General features: G+C 44.6%; 1 protein-coding gene across 2 annotated transcripts in view; it reads left to right on the top strand.

Moving 5' to 3' along the window:
- The window catches only part of LOC144693282 (calpain-3-like), a 168,230-nt gene that overhangs the window by 148,095 nt on the left and 3,010 nt on the right, over positions 1-17,125 (top strand). For both annotated transcript variants that reach the window (XM_078563022.1, XM_078563021.1), the window contains 4 exons: positions 1,779-1,847; positions 4,123-4,201; positions 10,429-10,545; positions 12,417-12,475. In XM_078563022.1, the coding sequence (XP_078419148.1) occupies positions 1,779-1,847; positions 4,123-4,201; positions 10,429-10,545; positions 12,417-12,475 (324 nt within the window). The remainder of the gene's footprint in view (positions 1-1,778; positions 1,848-4,122; positions 4,202-10,428; positions 10,546-12,416; positions 12,476-17,125) is intronic.

A 17,125-nucleotide genomic window follows, 5' to 3' on the forward strand; every position in this document is an offset into this window, starting at 1 on the left:
GTCAGACAATCTGCAAAGATTTCATATTAGATTCCTGGTCTATATTGATATAGTTGACTACAGGCTGGACAGTAATAGGAGTTGTACAGTAGTCCTTAGTACTCTTTTGGTGGAGAAAAGATAAGCTGACCACATAACAGTGTGATTTTCAAAATTTTGGAGCCAGCTTATTTATCCCTGTCATGGCCGAAAAGCTTTTTTAATGGTTTATTTCTGTTTTTCAGGCTTTTTCCTCTTTCATTCTGATGGTGCTAACTTGCACTGGGACATGCCTCCACGGACAATGGTCAGCCTTCAGTACCTTGCCAAGTGGCTGTTGTTCATTTGTGAATCTTTACAAACTGGTCAACTATAGGGCATATCCCAGCAGAGCTTGAAGCTGTCCTCACCCAATGTCCATTCTCAACCACTTCCAGAAGAAACTCATGGTTGACATTTGAAAGAGAGAAACTTGCCCAGTTTTTACCTACCTCACTCCAGGGTACTGATGCTAATTGTAGCTAATTGCATTCCTGTTGACAACTGGCTGTGATCAGCTAAATCAGCATAGGGTGGGGCTGGATCCAGTCTGCATTGGCAGTGGATAGTTGAATTAAGTTCCCTGATCCTTTGACTTTAATTTTGTTTCTGTTTGTTGAGTTTGCACATAAATTGTTTTCTCCCCTAAAATTTATTTTGCTAAGATTTAACTTTACTGAAGAGTCCCAACAGTTGTATGTAGTCATGATATATAGCTTCTAATGGTAATGCAGTGACCTGAAATGGTAAATTCACAATGTCTGTAGGCAAAATTATTTAAGATAGTTTAGGAACAGATACAGTCTGAACAAGCCAATTCCTCTGAAATGGATCAATCCTATCTACCACCTTCTCAATCCCTTCTCTCTCCAGAACATCATCCAATTGTCCCTTAAACTTACTTTTACCATTGGCTTCAAGGACCTTCCCTGGTAAATTATTTTACAACTCCCTTGTGCTTTGTGAAAATCGCTGAGAATTTTCTTTGCGCTTCTCTTGCTGTAACTAAGGCGGAGATTCAGGGAATGTGAATGAAGCTTCTGACCAAGTAACAGCAGCAGAGCTGGAAAAGCCCCAAGGAAATTTGCAGCAGATATATTCATCCCTTGACTTGTCTTCCTACTGCCAATTTCCTTCATTTTAGCTTGCATCCACTGATATATGAAACAAATTAGCTAAATCAGCTTTGTCAGTTCTTTTTATAATCCTGAAAACATCAATCGGGCCATCATGTGCCTTCCCCTTTTCCACAGAAACCACATCCAAGTTCTTTTTAATTTCCTCACCTGATATATTCCTGATCTCTTCAATATCTTCATTGCTCCCTTCTACCTCCTGTCTAGGGCAATAATAACTTCCCTATGATGAGGTAGCCCCCAGGAATTCAGATAAAAAAGTCTGATGAGCACCTTATCTTGGAATAATGCAAACACTTTTAATTTGTCACAAACATAGGGGTTAGACCTTGACTTGGTGCAACAACCGAAAACTGCCTGCATACTTGCTTTCCCCTGTTTTATGCAATTGTACACTGTTGTGTTCACTTGTTTTCATAATTACAAATTAAGTACAGAAATACACATAAAGGAACTGCTGTTAATTCCAGGTTGCAGAGGCTATTTTCTGATCAATAATGTACATTGATTTGGATGTAATTTTGGTACTGTCCCTTCAAGGCCAGGGATTTAGTAACCTCATTACCAGCCTGCTGGACAATCATATTATTCCCTATTATATGTCTTCCTTAACATTGCTGACAGACGGATGGGTCTGGAAAGCTTAATTTGATGGAGTTTAGACAGCTCTGGAACAAGATTAAGAAATGGCAGGTAGGATGTGCTGGAGGGTTTAAGGCACTTATGTCACAGGGAGTGGCACCGTCTTTGAATTATACTGGGTTCAGCCTCTTGATAATTAGTGTTTGGCAAATGATACTGTGACCAGGTAATTGCGTCCCAGATTATCAAGACTGGTAGAAAGGTTAATTTAGAGTTTGACAGGCTTTTGTCCACCATGGTGAAACTATGCAAAATCATAATTCATTGATGTCCATTTCCACTGATGTATCTCTTTACCTGGTCAGCTCAGTAGCGGAGGAGGTAGTGCGGATTTAAGGAGCTATGGTCTTCCCTTGCCAACCCCTCACCCCTTCCTCACAGTCACTGAGGTCAAACAACTTTGTAGGTCAGGACTCGATCAAAACAAATTGCAAATAACTTATACAAAAACAGAAAATGTTGGAAAAACTCCACAGGTCTGACAGCATCTATGGAGAGAGAAACAGCTCTGAAGAAGAGTCATCCAGACTTGAAATGCCAACTCTGTTTCTCTCTCTGCAGATGCTGTCAGACCTGCTGAGCTTTTCCAGCATTTTCTTTTTTTGTTTCAGATTTGCATTTTGCTTTTATGCAAATAACTTATACTCACCTGACTTTTAAATTCCCAATTGAGTTAGGTTTTACATCTGAAGCACGTAATCAGGGCTGACCTTGGGAGTCACCCGTTTTCTTGCTGGTACTTGTTTATCCCTCTGTAATGCTGATCTACTATTCCACAGGCACCAGCAGGCCACAAATGGCCCACACACACACATCTATTGTTGACTATGCATACTAGGGAGTGATACGATCATAGCCAAGCCTAAATCTGTAGTCACAAATACTTTTACTAGGAAGTAAACAGAACCAGAAGCTCTGATGATTTGGCTCCTTCACAAGTCACGAACATTATGGCCAATATTTACACTGACAATGTTACCTCAGCTAAAATCAGCAAGATCATGGATTGAATCTGCAATCACCTAAACCATTATTTGTAGTGCAGTTACCCACTCAGCCATTGGGTGTGTTGTCTGTCTGAGATGTCAGTTTCTCTAATAGTCTGTACCTTTTAAAACGCACAGACTAAAATTAACACCTTAAGGCCTCATCTACATATGGAACAACATACTCAATTATACCAAAGAATATGTTCGAGATTGAGTCCACTTCCTTTAAAGCACACAGTGTCAGGGAAAACATGTTAGTGCTTCAACGTACAGCATCACTACAAATTATCATCACTTTAGAACTTTTAATTGGTGGGATCACTACTTAGAACCACTCAAGAATGAAAAATGGACAAAGATCATCTGATGGTTTAGAACTACGACTATCCCAACAAGATGGTGAATATTCCTGACCTCAATCTCATCACATATTTTACTTCCAGTCCTTCAGACATGATCTTGTAACTGTGTTCTATCCTGAGTCCCTCAATCATGATCCTGTAACTGTAGTATGGTCTCAGTCTCTCAGACATGATTCTGCAGCTGTATTCCAGCCTCAGTCCTCAGATATGCTGCTATAAGTATATTCTGACCTCACTTTCTCAGACATGATCTAGTCTGGCCTCAATCCCTCAGATACTGTAACTGTTTTCTAGCCCCAATCCCTCAGGCATGATACTATAATTGTATTCTAGCCTGAGTCCCTCAGTTATGATCCAGCAACTGTATTCTGGCATCAATCTCCTGACTCCCCAAAGCCTGTCCACCATTTACAAGGCACAAGTCAGGAGTGTGATGGAATACTTCCCACTTGCCTGGATGACTGCAGCTCCCACAACACTCAAGAAACTTCACATCATCCAGGACAAAGCAGCCTGCTTGATTGGCACCACATTCACAAACATTCACTCCCTCAACCACCGACGCACATTAGCAGCAGTGTGTACCATCTATAAAATGCACTGCAGGAATTCACCAAGGCTCCTTCGACAGCACCTTCCAAACCCACGACCACTACCACCTAGAAGGACAAGGGCAGCAGATAGATTGGAATACCACCAACTGGAAGTTCCCCTCCAAGTCACTCACCATCCTGACTTGGAAGTATATCACCGTTCCTTCACTGTCGCTGGATCAAAATCCTGGAATTCCCTTCCTAACAGCAGCGTGGGTGTACCGACACCACATGGACTGCAGCGGTTCAAGGCAGCAGCTCACCACCACCTTCTCAAGGGCAACTAGGGATGGGCAATAAATGCTGGCCAAGCCCACATCCCATGAATGAATAAAAAAAATCCCAGCCAGATATGTTAATTGTTATCTCTTGTTCTTTGCAGGCAATCTTTATGGAATATGACAAGGATAATTCTGGTGTAATTGACAGCTATGAAATGCGCACTGCTGTGAATGATGCAGGTGAGTGAGAATGAGTCAGCATCATTGTGATGGAACCATGAAAACTGATATCAATGAATATTTGAACAGCTGGACTTGAAAGGATTTGTTTCCAACTCTTGAAGTTTAGGTGCTCCAATGATGAAGTCAGCAAACTGGAAAGTTTTCAGATTAAGCCTGTTCCAGAAGGAGATATGAAAATATTGGTGGAGGAAGGGTTCTCATGTCAGAAGCACAGTACGTCCCTCTGTATCTGCTGCAGTGTCAGGTTCTTCAGCACAACCTTTGAACTTTTTCATCCAGGGGCTTCCCATTTTGTCACAAGATCTGTGGACTCAATTTTGGTCTACAGGTATAATTGATTTCCAAGTGGGAAGCTCCAGAGCTGCTCCCAATCCCATCAGGATAGTAAAGGCAGGCTTTCCAGGATCATGCTCATTTAATTGATTATTGGTAGGTGCATTTCTGCGACACTTGAACCTGCCGCAGCAGGAGAGGGAAGGAAGTAACTGAAAAATGTTTGGATTTTGTAATTTGCCGAACATACACTAATATTTTGTTCTCATGATTACACCAGTGAAATTGTCACTCTCATTTTTAATATCCTCTTTCTGAGTTTCTGAAGCCTAATGCTCTTTACCTGGTAATGACAGGAAACAGGTTATATGAGGGATTCCTGTCATTAGCTTATTTTTTGAATATGCCTGCCCAACTATGCATGGGCATGTTCAATACCCAGCTTCTGGAAAAAAGCCCTGGAAGTGGTGCACCATTTCTTGATCCTAATCCTGGTTATCATGTGGAAAATCCAAAACCAAATTACTGCAGATGCTGGAAATTTGAAATAAAAAGAAAAAATGCTGGAAATACTCAGCCGGTCAAGCAGCATCTGTGGAGAGAGAAATAGAGTTAATATTTAAGGTCAATGAATACAAGAAATAGGAGCAGAAATAGACCATATGGCCCGTCGAATCTGCTCTGTCATTCAGTACAGTTATGGCTGACCTTCAGCTTTCTTCAGAACTCAATTTGGAAAATCCATCTTCTTTTAATTTCAGATGAAATCCTGTTCCTTACTCCTGAGCAAATTACAGTTAAACCTCAGGACGTTGTGGATATTATATCAACAGGTGCAGGAAAACATAGTTAACTTTCTTCATGTGTACTGCAACCAATATCCTAGCCCCTGAGATTCTTGGTTCTGGAGCACTCCAAAAACTGGATCAGGCCTCCTGACACCAATATTGGGCTGATGATACAGCAGTTCTGTCAGCGATGATCATCCTGGTCATGTCTGCAACTCATTGGGCAGAATTTTCCATCCCCATTGGCGTTGGGTGTCATGGCGGGCATGAGTGGACAACATAGCGGGAAGGCCAAAAATCAGTTTCATACCATCTTGAAACCAGGTTGCAATCATCCGCTCCGCCTATCAATGGCGGGCTGCCAATTCCTGCCTCCGCACGTCAGGAATGTTGTTTTAATACATATGCATATCATTATAAGCCCTGCTCGCTGGAATCATCCCCCCACGTCAAATTTACCGCTCACATCGGCAGGAAAACACGCTGTGCAGAACACGTCTTGACAAGTTTGACGTGCAGAAGTCGGGACTTAGTGTCAGGGCCTTGCTCACATCATGGACATCCGAGGAGCAGAAGATGCTAGAGCCCTACAGCTACCAGACCCTGGAGGAACATGTTCATTGCATGCTAAGTGGATTCTCATGGACATGGCTCTGCCGTGAAGCCGTGAAAGGTCACCATTGGGGGTCTGCTTTGGGTCATCAGTGTCTTGGCCATGGGCTGCTACAGATGACCCTTGAGGGGGTGGAGAGGAAGGTCCAGCCGTGAGTGGGAGAGGAAGGTGTACGGGAGAGAGGAGGTTGAGAGGGGCAAACAATGCTGTCGGGTTGGGGGGTGAGATTGGGAGGGGGAAGGGAGTATGGGGGGAGGAGGGTGTAATGGGGAGAATGCGGCAACTGAGGAGGAAAGTGTAAGGGAAGGACTTTGGAGGGAGGAAGGAATTGTAGGGGGAGGAAGGAGTTGCAGGAGGAGAAAGGAGTCAAGGTGGGTTGAAGGAATAAGGGTGGAGGAAGGAGTAAGGCAGGGGGGTGTCCAGTGGATCATGCAAGGGAGGGGTCTTTGGAATCAATGACTGTCTCCTGGGGAGTGAAATGAGGGTGGGCATGGTAGGAGGGAATGATGAGAATGAGAGAGGGCAGAGTGAGCCGGTAGGGTGGGAGGGTGATACTACCACGGTAGCGGTATAAGGGATGGCGAGGGTGGTTGGTGGGGACTTGGAGGCAGACATGGACCCTGGGGGTGGGAAGGAGGAGGTTGGGGAAGTCCATGTGGATGGGGGCGGGATTCTCGGGTAGGTAGAAAAGTGCATGTTCACCAGGACACCCCAGAAAGAAAAGGGTTCTGGCTGATAGGTGAGCTGGGTGGGGTTGTGTTAGGTGATGCCAGGGGGGCCAGGACATGGCGGAAGGGACATGGGTGACTTGAGGAGGGGAAAAGATGGGGGAGCTGAAGACATACTTTACTACAACCATCTTGCAAAATCGAAAGTGAAAGAAGCCTCGTGTTGGGTGGGAACAGGTGCTGCATGGGAGTGCGATCAGTGGGTGGGCAGAGAAGCAAGTCAGCTCAAATGAACAACTGAAAGAGAACCCCAGCAGGCAGCATTGAAAATGCTCGGGATATTGAGATGAGTGTGAGGGAGAAAGGATCCACGTGCGTGGGACAGTGCTTGCATGAGGATCCGAAAGGCCCTGTCATGCACACACTTCTCCCTGCAGAATCACTCATGGGCCAACTGCATGCAGCTGAACTGCTAGTGGGGGGGATGCAGGGGAGGACTTGCAAAGCCTGCAAATGAAGCTGAAGGACGCCATTACACATTGTTCAGTGAAAGTGAATATATTTTCTGATTATAAAGCAACAAAATGTGTTCTCCTGTGCAACCCCTTCTGATCATAAATTCTTAACTTTTCTAGGCCTACCACTTTTTTTAGATGCTGCCCTGACATCTGTAGCAGGATGCAGCCAGCCTTTGTAATGGTTGGCCCTGTTGCCTCTGATGACTTTGGCATGGGTCCTCTGGAGAGCCGAGGCCTTGGGAGGCCCTGGCTTGCTTTGGCTGTCCTCCTGTGGGCCAGCTGCTCCCTCTGCGGTGACAGAGGATGAGGTTGAGTGAGTCACAGGAAAAGGGGACTTGTCAGGAGAGGACAGCCTCTGAGATTCCAGAGTGGATGTCTGAGAGGGGTCCGGAGTGGATGACCCAGAGGTGTCTATCTGTCGCTCCTCTTCCCTTCAGGCGCCCGAGGACCCCTGCCTGACTCCTTGAGGGGAAGGAGCACCTGGAGGGACATCAAGATGCTCCAGATTGAGAACCTGAGCCTGCTCTAGATCTAGGTCCCACCGAGGTGTGTGTCTCTGCACTGGTGCAGGGAGTGGGTAAGCGCTGTGATGAGTCTTCCAGGCTGCATATTTCCAGCTCTTCAATGGAGGAGGTGTCCTCTTGGCTAGAGGTGAGGACCTGGATGAAGCAAAGGGACTGGCTGGCTGAGGGTATCAGTTGCTTGGCAGAGCTCCCTGCGACCCAAAGTAGAGATGATTATTGCAGAGTCAAAAGCAGGAGAGAGAGCACTCAGTTGCATTGAGAGGAGGATGATGTGGTGCACGATCCTCACATGGGTGTTTGCCGCAGACCTCACAGTCACCACAGGCACGGTCTACGTCCTCACCAGTCAGCATTATGGCATGCTCGTCAAAGTAAGTGAAAGGCCAAACTCCACCCATGGTCTGGGACCTCTCTCTGCTGTTGTGAGTGAGCTTCTCCTGTATGAAAACAGATAGAAAGAGTGTGAGCAGGACGCATGGCACTGCGTGGAATGTTTGTGTGGTGAGTGGAGCCATGGACGAGATGAGGACGCAAGCTCCAGATGATATGAGCCTGATTGAGATGTCGGGGCATGTGTGAGAGTTAGTGGTATTGTCCCTTGAGGTGCGAGACCCCTGTGGATGTCTGATGGGTTTGGGAGTGTGTGAGTTGAGAGTGATGAGAAGAGCGATTTACCCTGCGGAATGGATAAGACCATTCATCCTTTCTCTGCACTGGGTGGCTGTCCTGTTTTACAGGGCATTGGTGCTGACCACTGCTGCCAACACCTCCCATGCTGGTTTGGTAACCTTGCTTGCTGGTCTTCACCCAGAGTGGAGGTAGAGGACATTGTGGTGGGCCTCCACTGCATCCAGTGGGCACTTGAGGGAGGCATCACTAAATCTGGGGTCAGCATGTTTCCTCCCTTTGGCGGCCATCAGTTCACAGCAGCTTCCTATCCCTTGAAGAGTGCTAGCTCTTTGCAGGGGTGGCCTTTAAATATAGCACCCAGTTTACTGGAGAACTGAGGTGACGGTGGCGCAGGCGAATGTGAGGCTGCCCCGGCAGCGAACCAGCATGTTTCCCGGAAATGCATGTTTAATGAAGCGGGTTTGGGACGATACAGTGCAAAAATCCGCCATTGCGGCTAGCAGGTAAAATATCCTTTTTCCCGCCCGCTACCGCACTTAGTGCAAATCTGGAACGATTCCGCCCATTATCTCTGATACTTCAATATATTAGAGTGAAGGTGTAATAATAGAAGGCACTATAGTCCCAGCACAAAACTGCAAAATAAAAATATTGCCCACTCCACTTTCTGTCTCACCTCAAAATGCTAATCATTTTTTCACAGTGGACTGTGTGCGGTGTTACCAAGGTGGACTGTGAGTGGTGTTACTACAGTTGGCTGAGAGCAGTGAATTATGGTGAAGGGTTCAATTGCCAGAGGACACATGTTAGCTGTGCCAGTTGGCTGGGACCTCCTTCATATCTCTATTTCTTCTTCAGCCTACATGGATTATGATATCACCTGAGCCTATGGTATGCTGTATTAGATGGTAACATTTCCAGGACTGTCTGATCTTCTATGTTTGTTGGACATTTCATTCAAGATACACGCTGAACCTTTATAAAGCTCTGGTTAGGACACTTCTGTTCACCACACTTCAGAAAGGGTCCTTGAGACGGTGCAGAAGAGAGTTACTAGAATGATCCCTGGGATGGGAGAGTTTAGTTACAAGGTTGGGTTGGAAATGTTGGGATTATTCTCCTTGGAGCAAAGGAGGTTGAGGGGAGATTTAATAGAAATGTACAAAATTATGACAGGCTTGGATAAGGTAGACAAGGAAAATCTGTTCCCATTAGCTGATAGTACAAGAACTAGGAAACACAGATTTAAGTTTTTGGGCAAGAGATGCAGGGAATGTGGGGAAAGAACTCTTTTACACAGCAAGTGGTAATAACCTGGCACTCTCTGCCAGCAAGGGTGATGGAAATGGAAACAATAAATAATTTCAAAAGGAAATTGGATGGGAACTTAAAGGAAATAAACCTGCATGGATTGAACGGGGGAGTGGGACTGAATGGATTGCTCCACGGAGAGCTGGAATGGACTCAATGGGCTGTAAATGAATCTATGACCAGATGAGGTTGGATTGTAGGGATTTGTTTTTAATTTATTCATTGAATATGGCAAGGCCAGCATTTGTTGTCCTTAATTGTTCTGGAGAAGATGATGGTGAGCCGACTTCTTGAACCACTGAAAGTCATGTGGTGTAAGTACACTCTCAGTGCTCTTAGTGTGGGTGTTCCAGGTTTTTGATCCAGCAACAGTGAGGAATGGTGATTTAGTTCCAAGTCAGAATAATATATGGCTAGGAGGGGAACTTGCAGATGGTGGTGTTTCCATGCACCTGCTGCCCTGGAACTTCCAGGTGATGGAGGTTGGGCATTTAAAACATGCTGTCCAAGGAGGTTTGACAAGTTGCTGCAATGCATCTTGTATATGGCATGCACTACTGTCACTGTGCACAGATGGTAGAGGGAATTAATGTTTAAGATAGTGGGTAGTTTGCTGATCAAGTGGTTGCCTTATTCTGGATGGTGTCTAACTTCTTGAGTGTTGCTGGAGCTGCACTCATCCAGGAAAATGGAGAGTATTCCATCACACTCCTGACTTGTGCCTTGTGGATGGTGGGCAGGATCTAGGGAATCACGGGGTGAGCTGCTCATCGCAGAATTCCTCTGATCTGCTTTTGTAGCCACAGTATTTACATGGTGGTCCAGTTTACTGGAACTGGGGGAGAGTGTTGGTGACATTGTTGGTGAGACTATCTGTGTTCTTTTTTCTTGTTCTTCAGGTTTCCATCTGAACAACCAGCTCTATGAGATCATCTCCATGCGCTATGCTGATGAAAATATGAACCTGGACTTTGACAGTTTCATCTGTTGTATTGTGAGACTGGAAGGGATGTTCAGTAAGTGCAGTACCATCCGAGAGTCCTTTCTTCAGTTACAATGGAGTATGCAGCCTGTGTGGTGCACTGGATTGAACTTTTGTGATCTGGGTTTAAATTCAGCACCACACTGAGTGTGTGAATGCCCCTTCTCTCATTATCCATGAAATGACTAAGATAGAACTGAATGCTTTTTATATGGTTCCACTGTTCAAAAGGGTCCCCAATGTAGCACTATTCCTAATGACTTTTCACCCAGTATTCCTATTGACTCCCCCACCATTCCTAATGACTCCTCCAATAGTTCTTGTTAATTTCCCTTACCAGCTCTGGTGACTCCCAGTACTATTCCTGGTGTTGAGACACACCACTATTTCTGGTCAGTTCTCCCATCATTTTTCAAGGGCAAAAAGCTACTCAGTAAGCCACAATGCTCTTGATCTGTCTGCTTCCCTCCACCCATGATTAGATATCCCTGACCACAATCTGACCTAACCTCAACCACCTACTCCTCCTGAACACCATCAGACCCCTACTGCAATCAGAATCCCTGACCAGCACCCGCATCTTCCTGACCACCATAGGCTCCTCCTTCCCCCTATGCCATGATCAGGATAATCCAGTGATTGGGAGCCTCCTCTGATTGGGAACCCCTCTCCCTCCATGATCTCTCTCATCACCTCCCCACTGGACCTACCTGCTCTCCTTCGTTGCATTCTTGGCTGCAGGCTTCCCTTTACAAAGGTCTTTGGCCTGTAAATCAGGCTGCCTGTGGGCAGGATACTGACTGGAAATAATTTAAAGGAGTTTTGCAGTTAAAAACTGCAGGATACTCAATGAATCCCATACTTTTGGGATGCCCAAAATCAAAACAGTTCCTCCATATGGAACGTGCCTCTAGATTAAATTTCAGGCTTCAGGCTCAGCCACTAATATGTATGCACTTCTAAGCCATCAGGGAATAATATATAGTTTCTGGTCTTAGATCATCTAGAGTAACAAAAAATAGGCAAATTGGAAGTTCAGTCCCTGGTTAGACTAGGCAGACACGTCTCTTGATTCAGAATGATGCTAGCAAGAGTTTCAGAGAAAGCAAGTGTGGCCTCCTCAGTTAGGGACAGGTATATGACCCAGTGAAGATGGATACAAAGTGGCAAGGCGGAGATAGATTTAAATATTGTAAGGAATAGCCAACAGTTTGCAAATGTCCTGTGTTATGTGGGACACTCCATTGACTCAGCTGGTACTGAGCCATGAAATTAGGTAGGCACAAAAGTTGTTTCCTGACCTCTAGTAAGTTAGCTGTAGGAATAAATACAAATTACAACATGGAAACAAGCCATTTGGCCCAACCAGTCCATATTGGTGTGTATCCTCCACACAAGCAGTTTGCCCACCATGATCCTATTTTCATTTATCCCCTCTCCTGAGTAGGGGCAAGATTAGGATTTGGCTGTGATGACCTCATGTGGCATTCAATAAAGGAACAGCTGCCAACTCTCCACTGGCTAGACTTACACATGAGTGAAGTACTTGTGGGTGACTTGCTCTTGTGGAACTGTATTCCAATGTAAATCGGAGGAACAAATTAGACAATGAACAAAACTTACAATGTTACTCATCCAAAAGGAAAATCTTTTTACCCCTTTCAATGCTTTAAATAATAGGTCTTGTTCTCAAACATTGAAAATAAAGGCCAGTGTTAGTTGAAAGAAAACAACAAAGCAAGACCTGGGTGTATTAGCAAGCTGGGCAGGCTTGATTCCTTTTCTTGTGTCTGGACTCTTGCTGTGTTCTCAGAATTACTGTACTTAGCCAGTGTTAAAATCAGTTTATGCTTTTGTGTTTTTAAGAAGAGGCACTGTCTTCATTGACCTTTTTTTATCCTGCAGGAGCCTTCCGTGCCTTTGATAAAGATGGAGATGGAATCATTAAACTCAGTGTTCTGGAAGTAGGTGCAACTGCCACTCACATGTCTGAACCATAGTTCCTTATCAGGGCACTGATAAGAACCCACGTGCAGTTTAAAAAGAAATATGCCTTTCTTGGGCCTTTTAGCTCCTGGTGTATATATCCTTAAATGTTCAAGATCTTTAGGATATTATTCACTGCCTTCCTTTCAATAGCCATCACAAGGAATGGTGTGTGGATGACACCTGCTTGAAGCAACCGTCAAAGTATGATATGATAGACATTACAGATACATGGTTGCAAAATGGCCATGGTTGGAACCTGAATATTCAGGTATTTGACATTTCAGAAGAACAGGAAGAAAGGAAGAGGAGGGTAGGGTAGCTCTCTTAATAAAGAATGGGATCAGTACAGTAATGAGAAATGATCATTTCGAATTATCATAAGAACATAAGAAATAGGAGCAGGAGTAGGCCATTCAGCCCCTTAAGCCTGCCCCACCATTCAATAAGATCATGGCTGATCTGCTCCAGGCCTCAACTCCTCTTAGGTGTCAGCTCCGTGTAGCCCTGAACTCCCTGATATTTCAAAAACCTATCTACCTCCTCTTTAAATACTTGCAGTGATCTAGCCTCCACAGCTCTCTGGAGTAGAGAATTCCAGACATTCACTACCCTTTAAGAGAAGAAATTCCTTCACATGTCAGTTCTAAATGAGTGTCCTTTATTCTGTTACTATGTCCCCTAGTTCAAGATTCCCCCACTAGTGGAAACATCTTCTCAGCGTCTACCCTGTCAAGCCCCCTCAGAATCTTGTACGTTTCAATAAGATCACTGCTCATTCTTCTAACTCTAATGAATGAAGGCCTAACCTGTTTAGCCATTCTTGATAAGTCAACCCCTTCATCCCAGAATTCAGCCTAGTGAATCTCTTTTGAGCTGCCTCCAATGCCAGTATATCATTTCTTAAATGCGGGGACCAAAACTGTACACAGTACTCCAGGTGCAGCCTCACCAACACCCTGTACGGTTGTAACAAGACTTCCTTATTTTTAAACCCCAACCCCCTGGCAATACAGGCCAAAATTCCATTTGCCTTCTTAAATACTTGCTGCACCTGCGTGCTAACTTTTTGTGTTTCATGCACAAGAACGCCAAGATCCCTCTGTGCTGCATTTCTTTGGAGTCTCTCTCTATTTAAATAATAGTCTGCCTTTTGATTTTTCCTACCAAAGTGCATGACCTCACACTTTCCTACATTAAACTCCATCTGCCAAGTTTTCACCCACTCACTCAACCTATCTAGATCGCCTTGCAGATTCCTTATGTCCTCATCACAACATGCCCTCCCACCTATTTTTGTATCGTCAGCAAACTTGGATACATTACACTCTGCTCCCTTCTCCAAGTCATTAATATAGATAGTAAATAATTGAGGCCCTAGGACTGATCCTTGTGGCACTCCACTAGTTACGTCTTTCCAATCTGAAAAAGACCCATTAATCCTGACTCTGTGTCTTCTGTGTGTTAACCAATCCTCAACCCATGCATCAAACATAGACAAAAGAGCTGAACTCCCGAGGTGAGGTAAGAGTGACTGCCCTTGACATCAAGGCAGCATTTGACCGAATGTGGAATCATGGAGCCCTAGCAAAACTGGAGTCAATGGGAATCAGGGGGAAAACTGTCCGCTGGTTGGAGTCATACCTCACACAAAGGAAGTTGGTTGTGGTTATTGGAGGTCAGTCATCTCAGCTGCAGGACATCACTGCAGGAGTTCCTCAGGGTAGTGTCCTAGGCCCAACCATCTTCAGCTGCTTCATCAATGACCTTCCTTCCATCATAAAGTCAGAAGTGGGGATGTTCGCTGATGATTGCGCAATGTTCAGCACCATTCGCGACTCCTCAGATACTGAAGCAGCCCGTGTCCAACTGCAGCAAGACCTGGACAATATCCAGGCTTGGGCTGACAATTAGCAAGTAACATTCGCGCCACACAAGTGTTAGGCAATGACTATCTCCAACAAGAGAGAATCCAACCATCACCCCTTGATGTTCAATGGCATTACCATCACTGAATCCCACACTACCAACCTCTTGGGGGTTCCCATTGACCAGAAAGTGAACTGGACTAGCCATATAAACACTGTGGCTACAAGAGCAGGTCAGAGGCTAGGAATCCTGCGACGCTTAATTCATTTTCTGACTCCCCAAAGCCTGTCCACCATCTACAAGGCACAAGTCAGGAATGTGATGGAATACTCCCCACTTGCCTGGATGAGTGTAGCTCCTGCAACACTGAAGAAGCTGGACACCGTCCAGGGCAAAGCAGTCTGCTTGATTGGCACCACATCCACAAACATTCACTCCCTCCACCACCGACGCACAGTAGCAGCAGTGTGTACCATCTACAAGATGCACTGAAGGAATTCACCAAGGCTCCTTAGACAGCACCTTCCAAACCCACGACCACTACCACCTAGAAGGACAAGGGCAGCAGATAGATGGGAACACCACCACCTGGAAATTCCCCTCCAAGTCACTCACCATCCTGACTTGAAATATATCGCCGTTCCTTCACTGTCGCTGCATCAAAATCCTGGAACTCCTTTCCTAACAGCACTGTGGGTGTACCAACACCACATGGACTGCAGCGGTTCAAGGCAGCAGCTCACCACCACCTTCTCAAGGGCAACTAGGGATGGGCAATAAATGCCGGCCCGGTCAGCGAAGCCCCACGTCCCGTGAATGAATAAAAAAAAAACATGCTAATATATTACCCCCAATACCGTGAGCTCTTATCTTGTGTGGCACTTTATCAAATGCTTTCTGGAAATCCAAATACAGTACATCCACCGGGTTCTCCTTTATCAATTCTGCTTGTTATATCCTCAAAGAACTCTAGCAAATTTGTCAAACTTAATTTCCCTTTCACAAAACCATGTTGACTCTTTTTGATTGCGTTAAGCTTTTCTAAATGTCCTACTATTTCTTCCTTAACAATGGACTGTAGCATTTCCCCAATGACAGATGTTAGGCTGACTCGCCTATGGTTTCCTGCTTTTTGTCTCCCTCCCTTCTTGAACAGGGGTGTCACAGTAGCAGTTTTACAATCCCCTTGGTCCCTCCCGGAAACCAGTGGGTTCTAGAATATTTCGACCAATACCTCCACTATCTCTGCAGCCACTTCCTTTAAAACCCTTGGATGCAGGCCATCAGGTCCTGGCAACTTGTCTGCCTTTAGTCCCATTAGTTTGTCAAACATTTTGACCCTCATGATAGAGAATGTTACAAGATCTTTCCTCCCATTAGCTCCTTGCTTATCTGATATCTTTGGGATGTTTATAGTGTCCTCCATCGTGAAGACCGACGCAAAATATTGGTTTAAATGATCTGCCATTTTCCCTGTTCCCCATTATCAATTCTCCAGTCACATCCTCCAAGGGTCCCATGCTCACTTTAGCCACTTTCTTTTTATATACCCATAGAAGCTCTTGCTGTTTGTTTTTTTATTTCTGGCCAATTTACTTTGATAATCAATTTTCTCCCTCTTTATTAGCTTTTTAGTCATCCGCTGCTGGTACCTAAAAAATTCCCTATCCTCTGGCCTACCACTAGTTTTCGCTGCTTTGTATGCCTTAGTTTTTGATTGGATACTCTCCTTGACCACCTTTGTTAACCACGGGTGGTTCATCCTTCTCATCTATTCCTTTTTGACTGGGATAAATTTTTGCTGAGCGTTATGAAATATAATGTGTAAATGTCTGCCACTGCTCATTCACTGACCTTCCCCTTAATCCATTTTCCCAGCCCACTTTAGACAACTCTTTCTTCATACCTCCATAATTGCCTTTATTTAAGTTGAGGACACTGGTTTGAGACCAGAGTTGCTCGCCCTCAAACTGAATTTGAAATTCTACCAAGTTGTGATCACTACCCCCTAGAGGATCCTTAACTACAATATCTCTTATTAATCCTACCTCATTACACATTACTACATCTAAAATAGCCTGTTCCTGGGTAGGTTCTGCAACGTATTGCTCTAAGAAACAACCCCTGATGTATCCAACAAATTCGTCTTCCATGTTACCCCTGCCAGTCTGATTTGTCCAGTCAATATGTATACTAAAATTACCTATGACAATTGTAGCGCCTTTCTTACACACCTCCATTATTTCCCAATTTATACTTTGTCCTACTGTGAGGAAACTGATGTAGAGTTAAGATGTAGAATCAGTTTGAGTCGAGACAAGAAATTAGAAAGGAAAGAAGTCACTGGTGGGAGAGTTTGTAGGTTGCTGACAGTAGCTGCACTGTAGGACAGGGTATGAATCAAGAAATAATGGGGGTTTGAAAGAAAGGAACTGCAATAATCGTGGGCGATTTAATCTTCATGTGGATTGGATAAATCTAATTGGCAAAGGCATCTTGAAAGATGAGTTCATAGAATGTTTTTGGGACAGTTTCTTAGAACAATACATTCTGGAACCAATCAGGGAACAGATAATTTTAGACCTGGTAATGTGTAATGAGGCAGGGTTAATTAATGATCTCATAGTAAAGGATCCTCGAGGGAAGAATGATCACGACATGACAGCATTTCATATGCAGCTTGACGGTGAGAAATGTGGATCTGAAACTAAAGTCTTAAACTTAAACAAAAGCAATTACAAGGGTATGAAGACAGCATG

The sequence above is a fragment of the Cetorhinus maximus genome, chromosome 18 (assembly GCF_964194155.1).
Source record: "Cetorhinus maximus chromosome 18, sCetMax3.hap1.1, whole genome shotgun sequence".
In the NCBI taxonomy this organism is placed as follows: domain Eukaryota; kingdom Metazoa; phylum Chordata; class Chondrichthyes; order Lamniformes; family Cetorhinidae; genus Cetorhinus; species Cetorhinus maximus.